At 47.7% G+C, this 15,284-nt stretch overlaps 1 protein-coding gene across 7 annotated transcripts in view; it reads left to right on the plus strand.

Annotated features, from left to right (window-relative positions):
- Window positions 1-15,284, plus strand: part of MACROD1 (mono-ADP ribosylhydrolase 1) — a 413,075-nt gene that overhangs the window by 221,381 nt on the left and 176,410 nt on the right. For 5 of the 7 annotated variants that reach the window (XR_014506168.1, XR_014506169.1, XM_083418814.1 and 2 more), the window contains exon 4: window positions 14,240-14,269. The exons of the other annotated variants lie outside the window; for them this stretch is intronic. Coding sequence is in view for 3 of the 5 variants with exons in the window: in XM_083418814.1 (XP_083274940.1) it covers window positions 14,240-14,269 (30 nt within the window). In the remaining 2 variants the exon portion in view is untranslated. The remainder of the gene's footprint in view (window positions 1-14,239; window positions 14,270-15,284) is intronic. 7 annotated transcript variants of the gene reach the window in all.

A 15,284-nucleotide genomic window follows, 5' to 3' on the forward strand; every position in this document is an offset into this window, starting at 1 on the left:
CTGGCACCCTCCCCTCCACAGTGGGCGGCGACCCGGCGGCTCGGATCGGATTCACACAGCCAGCACTGCAGTGAGAGAGAGTGAGCCAGGTAGGGGCAGAGAGCTGCGAGTGCGAGCGCGCCCCCCCCCAGATGTTGCGCCCGGTGCGGCTGCCCCCCCTGCACCCCCCACGCTACGCCACTGGCCGCTGCCACTGCTTAAACCTTGTGTACCCTGCTCTTTTGTGTGTGCAGGGCAGGCGGGGACTTTGCAACAGGTTGCATCCTCTCGGCATGTGCCCTCCAGACAGGGTGGAGCAAAGACTGCCGGGAGCAGGTGAGCCGCGGTCTGAGCAAACGTCTGCTGAAATTGAGTGGGCACTAGAGTGATGACAAGGAAAGCCTTGCTGCACGGCGGTTGCCCGGCAACAGAAACGCCTGATGCCAGAGAAGTGGGAGAAGGAGGAGGGTGCCAGGGAGATGGATGGGTTTTTCTAATACAACCGCCAGAGCGTAAACTGTGCGGTTTGGGAAGGAAAAAGAGAGGCGCTGGTCTACATATCAATAACAACTCTGGTACAGGAAGCCTGAGCTTGTCGGGCTTGGTGTGGGTTTCCCTGATGGGTTGAGCCGCAGGCTGTGAGGGGCTCCCTGATTGCCAGGCTTCTTTTATGGCGGCTTATTTTTGACAGTCACTGTTAATCATTATTGGTGCCGATAAACAGCAACACCACAATCAGAGCCAGGCCTGCCTTGGGCGGCAGATTTGGGGAGGCTATGAGAGGCCACCAGAATGCCCATTATTTAGTTGATTTTACCCTGCAGTGGGTGTCAGGGGAAGGAAGCAGTTTTGGGTTTTCTGCCCCCAGGCTCCAAAATGCCACTGAGCAAAATTGCAAAGTGAGAGACTGTGTGGTGTTGTGGTTAGAGCATCCTTCCCCACCACCTGGTGCCCTCCAGATGGGGATGGGAGAGAACGTCAGATCGAATTTAAAGTCATATCTACCTAATTTGCACTTTCTGGGGACCCCCCCCCCCAAGAACAGCCATCCTTTGACATTTGCATTTCTCCAAATTTTGCGGTGCTCTTCTCCAGCCAAGTGATGTGTACAGAAAGGCATATACTAGAATAAGGTATGCACAGGAATGCATATATTCTTGATGACAGCATAAAGGTAAAAAGGTAAAGGTACCCCTGCCCGTACGGGCCAGTCTTGACAGACTCTGGGGTTGTGCGCCCATCTCACTCAAAGAGGCCAAGGGCCAGCGCTGTCCAAAGACACTTCCGGGTCACGTGGCCAGCGTGACATCGCTGCTCTGGCGAGCCAGAGCCGCACACGGAAACGCCGTTTACCTTCCCGCTAGTAAGCGGTCCCTATTTATCTACTTGCACCCGGGAGTGCTTTCGAACTGCTAGGTTGGCAGGCGCTGGGACCGAAAAGCGGGAGCGCACCCCGCCGCGGGGATTCGAACCGCCGACCTTTTGATCGACAAGTCCTAGGCACGGAGGCTTTAACCCACAGTGGCACCCGCGTATGACAGCATACACACACACAAAAAAGCATTAGGGAAAACCACATTGAAAAATGTGTACATTAGGAAAAAGCACACTAAAATGTTGATGAATTTTCATGAGGATTAAAAGAAAAACACAAGCAAACATTTATGGAGATGTGGGGAACTGAATTTAAGATTAGAAATGGGATAAACTAAAGTGGACAGATCCTTCCACCCCCATTCCCATTATTGTTGGACTGCGGCCCCATCCTCTCTGAGCATTGACTATTCTGGCTGGGGCTGGTGGGAATTGCGAGTCCAACAATATTGGGAGGCCAGCAGGTTGGGAAGGCTGGAACAGCACCTTCAGGGACATGTAATAGGTGGGAAGAGGAGCTCATAGGAACATGTTATTTGGTGGTTGTGGGGAGGGGATAATTCAGAGCCACCTGAGCAGCCATTGCTGGAGATGGCTTCTAGTGTGACTTCTTAGGGCAGTGGTCATGCTCTTAGAGCAGGAATGGAAAATCTGTGACCTTCCAGATGTTTGCTGGACTACAACTCCCATAATTCCCTGACTTTGAGCATGCTGGTTTGGGCTTATGGGAATTGGTGTCCAGCAATGCCATTGAACTACAACTCCCATCATTCCTGGCTGTTGGGCATGCTTGGCTAGGGCTGATGGGAATTGCAGTGCAACAATATCTGGAGGCGTTGGGTTAGAGTCGCAGACTAGGGCTGAAGAGACTCAGCTTTCAAATCCCCATACAGACATGAAGGCCACAGGATAACTTTGGGCCTATGGATACATCGCAACTTTACCTACCTCTGAGGGTTGCTGTGAAAATATAAAAAGGGGGAAAGGGGGAAGAGAGAGTGTGGGCAGGATTGCAGCCCAAGTAAGGCAGTGATGTATAGTGGCCAGCGTAGACTAGGGCCAGGAGGACCCAGATTCAAATCTCCTCTTTGCTGTGAAGTGCACTAACTAGGTGTCTGCTTGGGCCGGCTATTACCTCTCAGCCTAACCTACCTCAAAGGGTTGTTGTGAAGCTGAAATAGAGGGAGGAGAACCATGCACACTCCTTGAGCTGCTCGGCAAGCGTGTGGAATACTGATGTAATAAGCAATCCAAGCCATCTGACAGCTAGGGAGCAGGAGTAGGGTCAGCCCTTCGACAGAAGCAAAATTATTGCATTGATTTCCCACTCATCCTCCTATGAGCTTTGGGGCAAGTGAACGTTATCCCTCACTTTATCCCTGCCTTTCAATCAAATGATTCTCAAGGCAGTTTACAAGCAAATGGTTGCAATAATACAGAGGGGAGGCCAGGATTCAGATTTCCACTCAGCCGAGAAGCTCACTGGGTGACCTTAAGCCAGCCACTGCCTCTCAGCCTAACCTACCTCACAAGATTATGGATCAAATGGGGAGGGGGAGAAGTATGTGTGCCACCTTCAGCTCCTTGAAGGAAAGGTGAGATGTTTTCATTGTCGTCATCCCTGGCTAACGGACGGGGCCAGAGTCCTTTAGTTCTGCAGTGACAGGGCAACAGGCAGTGGTTTCTAGTGGTGTTTGGGGATGGGGCGCCAGATCCCTGCAGCTGCTCCTCCTCTGACTGCTGGTTGGCACCGGGGTGGGCTTCCCTTCCTGCCATGATGTTCCTCCTGGGGCGCTGGGGACGCAGCTTCTCAGTGGCCCTGGCCCCACAGCCGACGATTAAGGCTAGCATGTACGTCCCTTCTGCTTTCCAGTCCCCAGGGCTATGGGTTGTTGCAGCCACATATGTCTTTTCTGGCAAGGAGGTGGGGAAGTAAGCAACACCAGCTTGTGGGAGGAAACCTAGCTTTTCCTGATCTGTGTTGAAAGGCACCTAGTGCCCCAAACCGGGGCTGGGGTCATGGCATCTTCAAAACCTCTGAGCCAGCACCAGGCCTGCTGGGCACAGATGTCTTTCCCACCTGTTGCCAGCTGAACCACAGTGTCCTTAATTAGCAAAAAAAATGGTAGGAAGGCGGGTGGGGGGATTATACCGATCAACAAGAGTGCTTGGGGTGGGTGTAAGGGAGCTGCCCCAAAGCCACCGCAAAGGTAAGAGGGCCCGCCCGCATATGTGATTTATCTGTAGCCCTTTGCCAGGGGTGGCTGGTTCAGCAACCCCCTCGCTCACTCCCATTGCGCTTTCCTCTTTGTAGTTTGGGAGCAGCACATTCTGTCTTAATTAGCTGCTCATATTAATCTGGCAAATAAAAGCAGCCCCCATGCTTTCAGGCTGCTAGATTAATTATTCCCCAAGTGCAGGACTGTCAAGGGGGGGAGCAGAGAGAGAGAGAGATGGAGGGGGGAGGAAGTTGGGTTTGTGCAGAGGGGGGCAAAAAAGTCGAGGGCTTGATAGTGCACAACTCTGTGTTGGCTTGCCATGTGGCTGAATGAAGGAACGGGGGAGAAATCTGTTCCAGTTTACATTCCGAAGTGAATCTGTCTTAATTTTCACTTTCCAAAGCAACGGGTGAACCGAAACACAGCTATCCTTGGAAATTCACACCTCTCTGGATTTTGCAATGCAGTTCCCCAACCAAAAAACTGTGTACATTGGAGGAAATAATATATAAAAAATGTGTGTGTGTATCAGTGAAAATAAGCCACTCAGATGTATCATACTACAGGAAATTGGTTGCAGAAATGTGCCTAGGAGGAGAAACACACACTAAAATGCTGGTGAATTTTGTGATATTTTTTTTTTAAATTGCAAACTGATGTGGAAATGTGGCAAACATAACTTAAGGTTGAAAAAATGAGAAAAGGAAAGGAACAGATAGTGACAGGTCTGTCCATCCTTAGTGAGTGTACAGACAACTGCTGCAAAGTTTTTCCATCTTATAGGACAGGGCTGTGGAACTCCAAGTCACTAGGCTGGTTGTGGCCCATGGCACATTTCTGTCTGACCCATGCTCTCACCACCTCAGCCATAATCTGCTACATTTCCATGCTGGGAAGGGAGGAAGAGAATCCTTAGGGGGTCAGCAGGTGAGCAGCCATGGGTCAAATCTGGCCTAAAAAGGCAGGCATGGGGAACATTTTTCAACCTGAGGGCTGCATTATCTTCAAGGAAAACCTTCTGAGGGCCACATGCATGGAGTGGACAGGGCCAGGGGAGAAAGTGGGTTGAATAATGGATGTGAATGTTATGTGTATAAACAACAACAGCAACAATATAATCTACGAGCGGGAGTGCCTGGCTCTGCCTAGGAATTTGTAGAAACTAAAAAAAATTGTAATTTCTAACGGGATAGTACAATTTGGAAGTTTGGATCCGTCACGTTGAAAGCTGGGCAAAGTCACACCAAAGTGTGTCACAAGTAAAAATAATGTTTTCTTTCCTATTTTTTGTACGGCTTGTGCTTCTGTTTATTACTGTCTTTATCTATTTTTGCACAGCAGTTTTCTTCAAGTTCTGCAGGAGGAGGAGGTATTCAGCTCAGAGATTCCACACAAACGTTGCGTCATATACACTTTCCAGCATATATCTGCAACAATATGGGCTAGAAACTTTAAATTATTTTCTTTCTTTGTAGAAAGGAAAGGAAAGAATGACCACTGCGATTCCCAGGGAGCTGAGCATCACAGCCACTTCTGTGCTTGCCTTGAACTGCTGTATACAGAACTATTTTTACCTGGGTCTAGCCATTCATCTGGTCCTCACTCCTCCCTGTAGGCTCCAGTCTCCTTCCCTCCCTTCCCTGTATCGTCAGTCCCATCTCTTCCTATCTATTTAATCTGTCTATCTGTGTAGCCTCCCTTCCCAAGAGCCTACCACACGGCCTTCTGCTGTTCTGCCTGTCCAATCCCATTTACTCTCCCCGTATTTCTGCAAATCTCCTTTCAGTTTGTCCCAGGTGGTTTCCTTGATCTGGGCAGACACGGAGCAGGCCAGCTCACACATGGCTGCTGTACCTTGGCATAAACCCACGGGCAGTTCCTGACTCACACACGCACATGTGCCCCTGCTTATAAATATACCCTTCAACATGTGGACTCTGGCAAGTTTGTACACACACAGTGCTCTGCGTGCACGTATAGAGCTTCTCCAGGTTTTGTGCTTTTTCTTAAACAATCCTTGATATATCAAAAGCCCTGATCAAGTCTGGAATTGTAGAATCCAGTCCAGCATCCTCTTCTCCCAGTGGCCAACCTTTAGACCTACGCACAGCACCAATTCTCCCTGCTTGTCAGTGGCGTAGCGTGGGTTGTCAGCACCCGGGGCAAGGCAAGTAATTTGCGCCCCCTAACTCGTGGATTTGCACCCCCTAACCCGTGGATTTGCACCCCCTAACCCTAACCCCCAGATGTTGCGCCCAGTGCAGCCGCCGCCCCCTGCACCCCCCACGCTACGCCACTTCTGCTTGTGACTCTCAGCAACTGGAATTCAGACACCCACTGGCTCTAATGCGGAGGTAGTGTATACGCATCATGACTAGTAGTCGTTGATAGCCATATCTGCCATGAATTGGTCTAACCCCTTTGAAACCATCCAAGTTGATAGCATACTGCCTCTGATACTGCAGGAGAGTAGGTGGTCTCCTGGAAGGCCAGGCTAAATTATGGACCTTCCTCGTTCTGGCAAGCAAATGAGGTTATAATAAGTATTTCAGGTTTGACTACAGACAACGGCTGATTTATGGATGCATGACCATGCACCCAGGCATCAAGGTGACCTGGAAGGGGCTGCGAAAAGGGGCAGGACAGGGCAGGGTTGGGTGGAAGAGGGCAGAGTGGGCTTGTGTGCATTCTGCTGTCGCACACGCTGACCCAGAACGTGCCCCCCGTGCAAATCGGGGGTTGCCTGTTTGTGACATTGTAGCATAGAGCAACCTTTGCCAATCTGATGCTCCCCCCCCCCCCCCCATGTTTTGGACCATTGCTCTCATCAGTCCTAGCCAGTGCTGAGGCTAGATACTTGCCTGTTCTTCAGTGCGGTTCCAACTTCACGCTAGCAGTTTAAACGGCAACATTTCTTTGCAAGATTTCTAATGAAAAGCTGAAGATTGCATTTCAGCTGACTTTAAAAAAAAAAAAAATTTTTTTTTGTTAAAGCTCAAAGATAAATATATGCAGCCAGAAGACAGCAGCACTGAATTCAATATAATTTACTCCTTGGAGCCTATAACCTTAATGAATTGGGTATTGTGTTATGTAATGCTGCTCTTTGCATTTATATCCCACTTTTCCTGTATGCAACTCATTATGACCCCTGGGCTCCCTTCCAGCTCTATGATTCTATGTGGCATACATGGGGTTCCATCCAACTAGTTTTTACTCAGAGAAGACGCACTAAAATTAATGGACCTAAGTACTACGTAGCCATTAATGTCCATGGGTTGTGGTCTGAGAGTCCCAACTCTTCCTTGTCCCCAGTTCTAGTCACATTCTGGGCTTCCCTAAGTCATAGGGACTCCAGGTCATCCTTGGAGGAGGAATCCTCCAGCTGAGACATAACACAGGGTAGTTACCAGCAATAGAAGCCTGGCAGCTGCCTGGTGATTCCTCTTATTGGCGCCAGCCCTCGTGATACGTTGGGGTGGGGGGTGGGAAACGGCCTTCAGAAGAGAAATTATTTATTCTTTTTCATGTGACGCTCACCTAAACCGAACACAGCAAAAATTAATCCCTTTCGGAAGGTGCTCTTCCGCCCCTCAAAAAGCGACAAGCTTTTTTCCGGGCCGCTGTCCACCTGGATGCGGTCTAGCTGGGGAAAGACTGACAACCTCAATTAGCTTCACAACTCGGGAGCCAGTGGATTAAGTGTTTGCTGGGGTGATTGACAGGAGCTGGTGGAAGCGCAGGCGTCCGTGGAGAGATGGGCTGTCTGGATGCCTGACGGAGGGGTCAGATGCTGACCCAGGGAGAGGCAGCGCGGGTGGGCCTCACAAAGTGGTGTGTGTGTGTGTGTGTGTGTGTAATATGGTTGTTGAGGCCACTTGTGTGGCACTGGCAGCTCGACTGAGAGACTGACAACTCAGTTAGCAGAACTAAAATAGGGTTTTCTTCCCACCCCAAGCTGCAGCCTCACCATATTTTACTTTTGGGGGTGCAGTAAATACAAAATCAGTTAACCCCATACAGTCAGAAAGGGAATCACCCTAAGGTGACCCGTTTATCCTGACTATTCATCCTGATTTGCTTGCACAAGGTTTTCACTGAGGTTAGGTTATACAGGGGTACCTCTGGTTAAGAACTTAATTCGTTCTGGAGGTCTGTTCTTAACCTGAAACCGTTCTTAACCTGAAGTACCACTTTAGCTAATGGGGCCTCCCGCTGCTGCTGCTGCACAATTTCTGTTCTCATCCTGAAGCAAAGTTCTTAACCCGAGGTACTACTTCCAGATTAGCGGAGTCTGTAACCCGAAGCGTTTGTAACCCGAGGTATCACTATATCTGGTCTTTGCTGAGCATTTGTTCTGATTCGCTTGCAAGGAGGATATATAAAACAACGGGCATCCATCTTGATTTGATTCACGGGGTGTTTACATGTCTTCCCATTAAACATTCATCCATCCCTCACTTTTCGGTGTATTTCCCAGTCACTTTCTAAACTGTAAGAAGTCCAGTTCTTTTTAAAGGGGATTTTAAAAGGGGGCAGGGAGCCTCCAGACAATGGGCCAGGATTCACCGATGAGGCCATTTCCCCCAAACCGCATCCACCTGTCCATTGGCTGACATCACTAGCAACATCATCTGAAGGACAAGAGGCCAAGCTTACATCCTGCATTAGGTGCACCCAGTGCTTTTTTTCTGGGTGGGACGCAGGGTACACATACCCCTAAACATTTTGTGAATCTTTGTACTTTTGTCCATTTACTGTATTTATTTTCCCCGATTTGAACTATAAAATGGTGTCAGAATGAGAGTACCCCTAAACATTTTTATTTTTTAGAATAAAAAGCACTGGCTGCTGCACCTCTTCCCAGCAGCAGAGGTTAAATCCTGCTCAATTCAAAAAGATTCATTCCAAGAATGAATCAAGAAAAGGTTTTCATTGGTATCCCTTGTTCGAACAAGCAGGGAGTGTGTGTGGAGCTTTTGTTTTAGCAGTGTTTTGCAAGGTGGTTTGAAGTCCTGACTTCAATGCAGGTTGTAGGTTACTGACAGGCAGCCACATAGCATGGGTTCTTGACAATGGTTCCTCCGGTTTTCAGACAGAGAGTCTTTCCCAGCCCTACCTGGAAATGCCATACCTTCTGTATGCAGAGCTGGAGCCCTTCGCCTTGCTTCAGTCGCTGCTAAATCACAGTCAACGGGATCAAGCAGGGCTGTCCAATAGCTCTCTGCTAAGCTGTGGGCATAGGCAAGTGCCCAACCATGCTGACCACTGACGCCAGCCCCAAATGTGCACATTCGTCACTTCTTGTCGTGTTTTTCATCCTTCAAAGTGCAGCAGCCAGGAATGGGAACTGGCTCCCATTGAAAAGCATTTCCTTTTGAGGGCCCTGCAGGGGCAGGCAGACGTTCTCTCCTTGTGAGCTGAATCCGTGGCAGGTCACATCTTTCTTTAAGGCACCCTTGGATGTTGCATGCACCAAATGAGGGCCACAAGCATGTAAATTTCCTCAGCAAACGGAATGCAACTTTTATGCCCTGGCGTGGAATCAATGTGCCGTTTGCATATTGATTTTATTGTTGCCGTTTTCATTTCCGCCCCCACCCGCCGTGCCCTCCCCACCCTTAGTTAATAAGCTGTTTTGAGCACACGTTGGAAAATGCGGTGTGTATGTTTTAAAAGCAAATGAAATGAAACAAAATCTGGTCATGCTCTCTTGTCCAGTTGTTTTCAGACTTCTTTTCAATTGAAAATTCCTATCTTTAATTCATCCTTTCCCATCAGCTTGTCTTCTGGAAATGCCAGGGATTGAACCTGGGACCTGCTGCACGGAAGGCAGATGCAAAACCATTGAGCTATGGTTTTGAGCAGACTACATGCAGAAATGATACAGAATTAAACTGATCTATTCATGGGTAGTATAGTACTTGATTTCAAGGCTGCTCACCATCCTAGCTGCTTTCCTCTGATGAGATGCAGTTTGTCAATGTGTCGCCCCAAACTACACACAGTACTCCAGAGGATGCTGGGACATTTTCTATGGGATACTCTCAGGCTGGAGGAAGTCGAATATGATTTCAAAGTGCCATTGCTGCTCAGAGAGAATGTGTTCGTGCCCTTGTTGTTTTGGTCAAACAGGTTGCGTAGGTCCTGAATTCTTAATAATAATCTTGCACAACGTGTTTGAGCAGAAGCGAGGAAAGCTTTCAAACCACTCTGAAGAATTTGTTTCTTTTCATGAACTGAAGCTACACCCTGGGACACACACATTCCGCTCCCCCCCCCCCCATCAACTGCAAATTCCAAGAGAAGATTGGTGGTGGGTGGAAAAGCCATTCAGCCCCCTCCCCAGTGTAAGCTGGTGAAACGTGCTTGCAACACCCCAATTCTCATACAAAAGATTGCTTCCCTCCCTCCCCACACTATGACGCATTGCCAGCAATTCTACTCCAGCTGCGGTCTTCGTTTACTCTACCACAGCCTGTCCTCCTCTGATGTAAAAGTCAAGTTATTTTTAAAATATTTTTGTTAAGGATATATTTGCAAAAAAATAAACAAACAAAAAACTGGTGTGATGCATGCAAGCACTGCTCCCAACACCCCTATCTGGCATGTTCCACCCCAAGTTTCCTGTTCTAACCAAATGCAATTGAGATGTGGGGAAGGGCTGTAGCTGGGTTGTAGAACTTCTGAGAGGCTTACTTACTTTGCATGCAGAAGGTCCCAGGTTCAATCCCGAGCATCTCCAGGTAGGGTTGGGAGAGACCCCTGTCTGAAATCCTGAAGAGCTTCTGCCAAGAGTGTAGGCAAAACCCAATGTTCTGCTTTCTGTGTTCCTAGAAGCCTCTCCGGAGTTGGGAATTCTGTAATATTATGTTGGGAACTGTCCTGACATTTGCAGGTATAGGGCAACATACTGAATGAATGAATGAATATTAAGAGTTTCAAGTCATGCAGAGACTTATATGCGCTTTCATCCAAACCTGCTCCAAAGACCTCTTCAGACCTTTGTGCTCAACCAAGAACAGCCAGGTCCACACATGTAGAACAGGGACATTTGGGGGGTGGGGCGCGCACAACCACTTTTGCTCCCCATACACTTCCCACCCACAAATGTTGCTCGGACGCACTCAAACAGGGCTGCCATTTCTCCACAATGGGTTTTCCAGAGTTCTAAATCACACCTCATCAGTTGCAGCACTGGCAACTTAGCGTTCATGCGTGAGCTGTGTGCATATCTGCGCTAGAGGCAAGGTGCACTACCCACCTTGCCCAGCTGAGAGATTTGATTTCTAAAGACCCTGGGGAGGGAGCTGAATCTTGAAGAATAACCATACCAGCAGCTCAGTCGCGAGAAAAAATTTAACAAGAGTATTCCCAGAAGCCCTGAGCGGTGATTCACCAGGGACAGGTTCCAGAAAACAGGGATCACCTCTCATAAAGAGGAGTGCAGTCAGAGTACACGTGAGCTGTCTTTTCTAAGAAGGCTTTTCAGCCCTCCTGATGGTCTCCTTGGGGAGTCTTCTGATCAGCTCCCAAGGAGCCCATACCTGAGTAGTTGAGAACGTGTTTTGCCTTCAGAAGGTGCCAGGTTCCAGCTGTCTCCAGCTAGGAGAAAGGAACAGGAAGCACGTGGCCCCGAGGAGATGCTGCCAGTCTGTGTTGTAGGCAGCTCTGGGTTAGATGTGCAGCCAATCAAATCTGGTATATGTGTCAAGAAAAGGCTAATTCTGAAAGACCTGATAAGCAGTTTTCCTTGTCTTGGCATTCTCTTGATGTGCTTCTTTCCTAGCTATTTTGAGACCCCCTCTCTCCATATGAGATGTAGCCCGTTGGCTGTTTACACACACACTGCGGTGTGGGGAGACTGACCTGAAGTTTCCATGCGTGCCCCTCCCAACCCGCATTACACACCTCACTTCTCCCAGCTCCAACCACAGCGGCGTGGATCTCCTGGCTAGGCTCCCTGGGAACAGGGGCTTATTCTGTACTGGGTGTTTCCGAGGTGACAGCAATCGTATGCGATGCTCCCGTTGCCAAGGTAACTTCTCAGTAACAGGTGCTAAACCTTCAGCAAACTGCTAGGGCATGAATGAAGTCTGGAACGGCATTTATTTCCAGCTGTAACTGGGGACAGGGGTGTGAGGGGGAAAACAGTGAGGAGATTTTGTCTACAAGCTGATTTGAAGCATAAACACGGCTTATCCTACAGGTTGCCCCCAGTAGCGAAAGCCCAGGGAAATACAGGACTGTATCTAATGCTAGTTCTACTCAGAGGACACCCATTGAAATTAATGGGCATGACTTACTCTGAGAAGGAGAAGCATTGGATACAGCCCATAAGTAGTGTCCAACTTCAACATAGGCTTATGCAAGCAGATCCCTTTCAACTCAGGGGTCTCCCAGTGAATCAGGTTTAGAGTATAAAAGTAAGCAGGGATGTAGGATGTGGAACTCACTTCCACAAGATGTGCTGCTACCTTTTATTTATTTGGCAGATTAGTATATCCATGATGTGGTGATAGGTGCTAGCCTGTGTTGGTTTCTTTGCTTGTTTACTTCTTTATTTTGTGTATTTGCATAGCACCCTTTGGCCAATTGGCTCAAAGTCCTGAGGACAGCATGATAGACAATGAAGGGGGTTGCTGCTGGACAGAAGCTCCAGCTCCTGGGGGCGGCTGAGCACTTTTGGGCCCCCTGAATATTTTTGGGGTAGGATCAGTATAGCCAGGTGCCTGTGGGGAGCTCACAACAGTCACATGTGATTCTCAGTTATTCAGAGGCACATGCAACCTCTGACAGTGGAGGTAGAACACAGCCATTGCGGATAAGAAGAAGAAGAAGAGTTTGGATTTGATATCCCGCTTTATCACTACCCTAAGGAGTCTCAAAGCAGCTAACAATCTCCTTTCCCTTCCTCCCCCACAACAAACACCCTGTGAGGTGAGTGAGGCCGAGAGACTTCAGAGAAGTGTGACTAGCCCAAGGTCACCCGGCAGCTGCATGTAGAGGAGCGGGGAATCAAACCCGGTTCGCCAGATTACGAGTCTACCGCTCTGAACCACTACACCACACTGGCATTGACAGCCTTACCCTCCAAGAAAACAATAAAAACAATATGAAGTCAGAATAAAAAACAAACGCGAAAAGGGCAATCAATAAGACCAACATTAAAAGCAGGTGGTTAAAACAATGAATTAAACTTAGAATGATTTTCAAAATGGATTGAAGAGATTCAGGGAGGGAGAGGCCGTCAGCTGCAAACCTCCCATTACGAGGTGATAAAAATGCTGGGGGGGGGGGGCAGCCAGCACGGGGAGGGATTTTGCCTTCATGCCCTGTTGGGAATCGAAGAGAAATTTGGTTTGGTAACTTGCACTTTCTGGAGCAGTAAATGAACTGAAATGCAGCCATCCTTTGAAACCCAGACTTCTACAAATCTTGCAGTGCGGTTCTCTAGCCAATTAAAATGGACAAGAATGCATAAAGTGCACATTAAAATGCATATATTAAGCAAAATAAAGGAAAAAATGCATTGTAGATGGGGAAATTGATTTGGGAAATGTACCTATTAAGATAATTCTGCACTAAGATGCTTAATTTACACAAGGGCTTTCTGGAAAAAAATGCAAGCTTATGTGGAAATGTGGAAAACCGAACTTCAGACTGAAAAAAATAAGAAACTGAGGAAAAAGTGGAATTCAAGGTTCACCTATCCCTTTCCTCTAAGCCAGGGGTAGGCAACCTAAGGCCCATGGGCTAGATGCGGCCCAATCACCTTCTTAATCCGGCCCACGGACGTTCTGGGAATTGGCGTGGTTTTTACATGAGTAGAATGTGTCCTTTTATTTAAAATGCATCTTTGGGTTATTTGTGGGGCATAGGAATTCATTCATTCATTTATTTTTCAAAATATAGTCCGGCCCACCACATGGTCTGAGGGACGGTGGACCGGCCCACAGCTGAAAAAGGTTGCTGACCCCTGCTCTAAGCATTTCTCACCAGAGTGTCCTCAACTATAGTCCTGATGTCAATAGATGTCATATTGCCCACCTGTCAAAGATGGCCCAGAGGAGTGGGGGAGATCAAGACCAGGCCTGTGAGGCCAAAAGGTTCCCGCCCCCTGGTCTATCTGTATATAAAGCCATCAGCAGGCATGGCCTTTTACCAAGCGCAGAAGGACAGATCTCTGCCCCAAGTGACTTTGCAGTCAGAAACTCGACACAGAGAAGATTACAGAGTGAAATGCGGTTGCACAAATAGCTCAGCTGGTAGAGCATGAGACTCTTGAGCTCAGGTCGTGGGGTTGATCCCCACATTGAGGAAAATATTCCTGTATTGCAGGGGGTTGGACTAGATCACCCTTGTAGTTCCTTCCAACTCTATGACCCTATGATTCAGACAAAGGGATGAATATGCTTTGACTTTCGGTACCTGAGTTCCCACAGGGAGATGGGCCTGGTAAGAGAAGCAGCTTGGTGCAAAGTGGGGGTGGAGGGGACTCCAAGGGTTGGGACAAGAGCTGGAGGTAAGAAGGAGCCTTCCCAAAAGCCAAATGAGTTAGTATTGTAATGCTTTCCCCTGCTTTTTTTGTGAATGAACTAAAGTGAAATGGTTCCTGAGCAGGCAGCGATTTAATAACATCATCTTTCTCTGTGTTTTCTTTGTAGCTAACAGTTCCCTGCTGGGAGGAGGCGGTGGTGAGTCTCCTAATTGATACCTTTTTCTTCTTCACAGCATTCAAATTAATATCTCTACTGGTTTGAAAGGGAGGGGGAAGGAAGCACAGGGTGCTGGGAGTTGGGTACTGCCTGTGGCTGTTCAGAATACATGAGATGCCCAGCTGGAGAGCTGCTGCCAGTCAGTGGTGGACTAGATAGACAAGAAGCTGGACATAGTATAAAGCAGAAGGTTGTGATCTTAAGTTCAAGAACGGCACAATGTTAAATAAGTATGTCTTCCACAGTACATAACTTACAGCATTTCATTACCAGGTGAGATAGCTTTTTAATTATTATTTTTTTAAAAAAAGGAAAAACAAATACTTGGAGAATAGGTCTATGAATCACCACTCATAATGAGGCAAAATACAACCTCCATCTGCAGGGGCACTCCACCTTTTGGTGACAGCTGATGGGGTCAAGCAGTACAAGAAGGGGTAGCCAACATGGTGCTCCTCCATGTGTCGTTGTCCTACAACATGTTGTATTATGCCACACCTCCACAGCATCCATTTTGTGACTGGCAACCCCAAAACTCTCTCAAAATTAAAAATGTGCCCCTTGGTCAGAAAAGGTTGGTCTACTCTGACTGGCAGCAGCTCCCCAGGGATTCAGGCAGAGAAAGGTGTTTTTTCACCTGGCTAGGCAGAACAAAACAAGTGTTTGGAAAGAATATTAAGATAAATTTTGACTCTTGGTGTGTTGTTTATTTGATTGCTTAATATTGTGCTACCTAGGGAGAGGACAGAAATCCCATTTTGTTTGCATTTTGATGTGGAGCTGCCTAATTTGTTCTTCTCAAAATGTTATGCAAACCAAAACACACATTCACTTTTCTGAATTTTGCAGTGCAATTCTCTAACCAAATAATATGCACAAAAATGCACATGTTGGGGGGAAATGTGGTTCAAAATGCGCACACTGATTAAAATAACATACAAAAATGCATTATAGTAGGATAATTTGCCTACAAAATTGTGCATATTAGTCAAAA

This window comes from Podarcis tiliguerta (genome assembly GCF_965153285.1).
Source record: "Podarcis tiliguerta genome assembly, chromosome: 16".
In the NCBI taxonomy this organism is placed as follows: domain Eukaryota; kingdom Metazoa; phylum Chordata; class Lepidosauria; order Squamata; family Lacertidae; genus Podarcis; species Podarcis tiliguerta.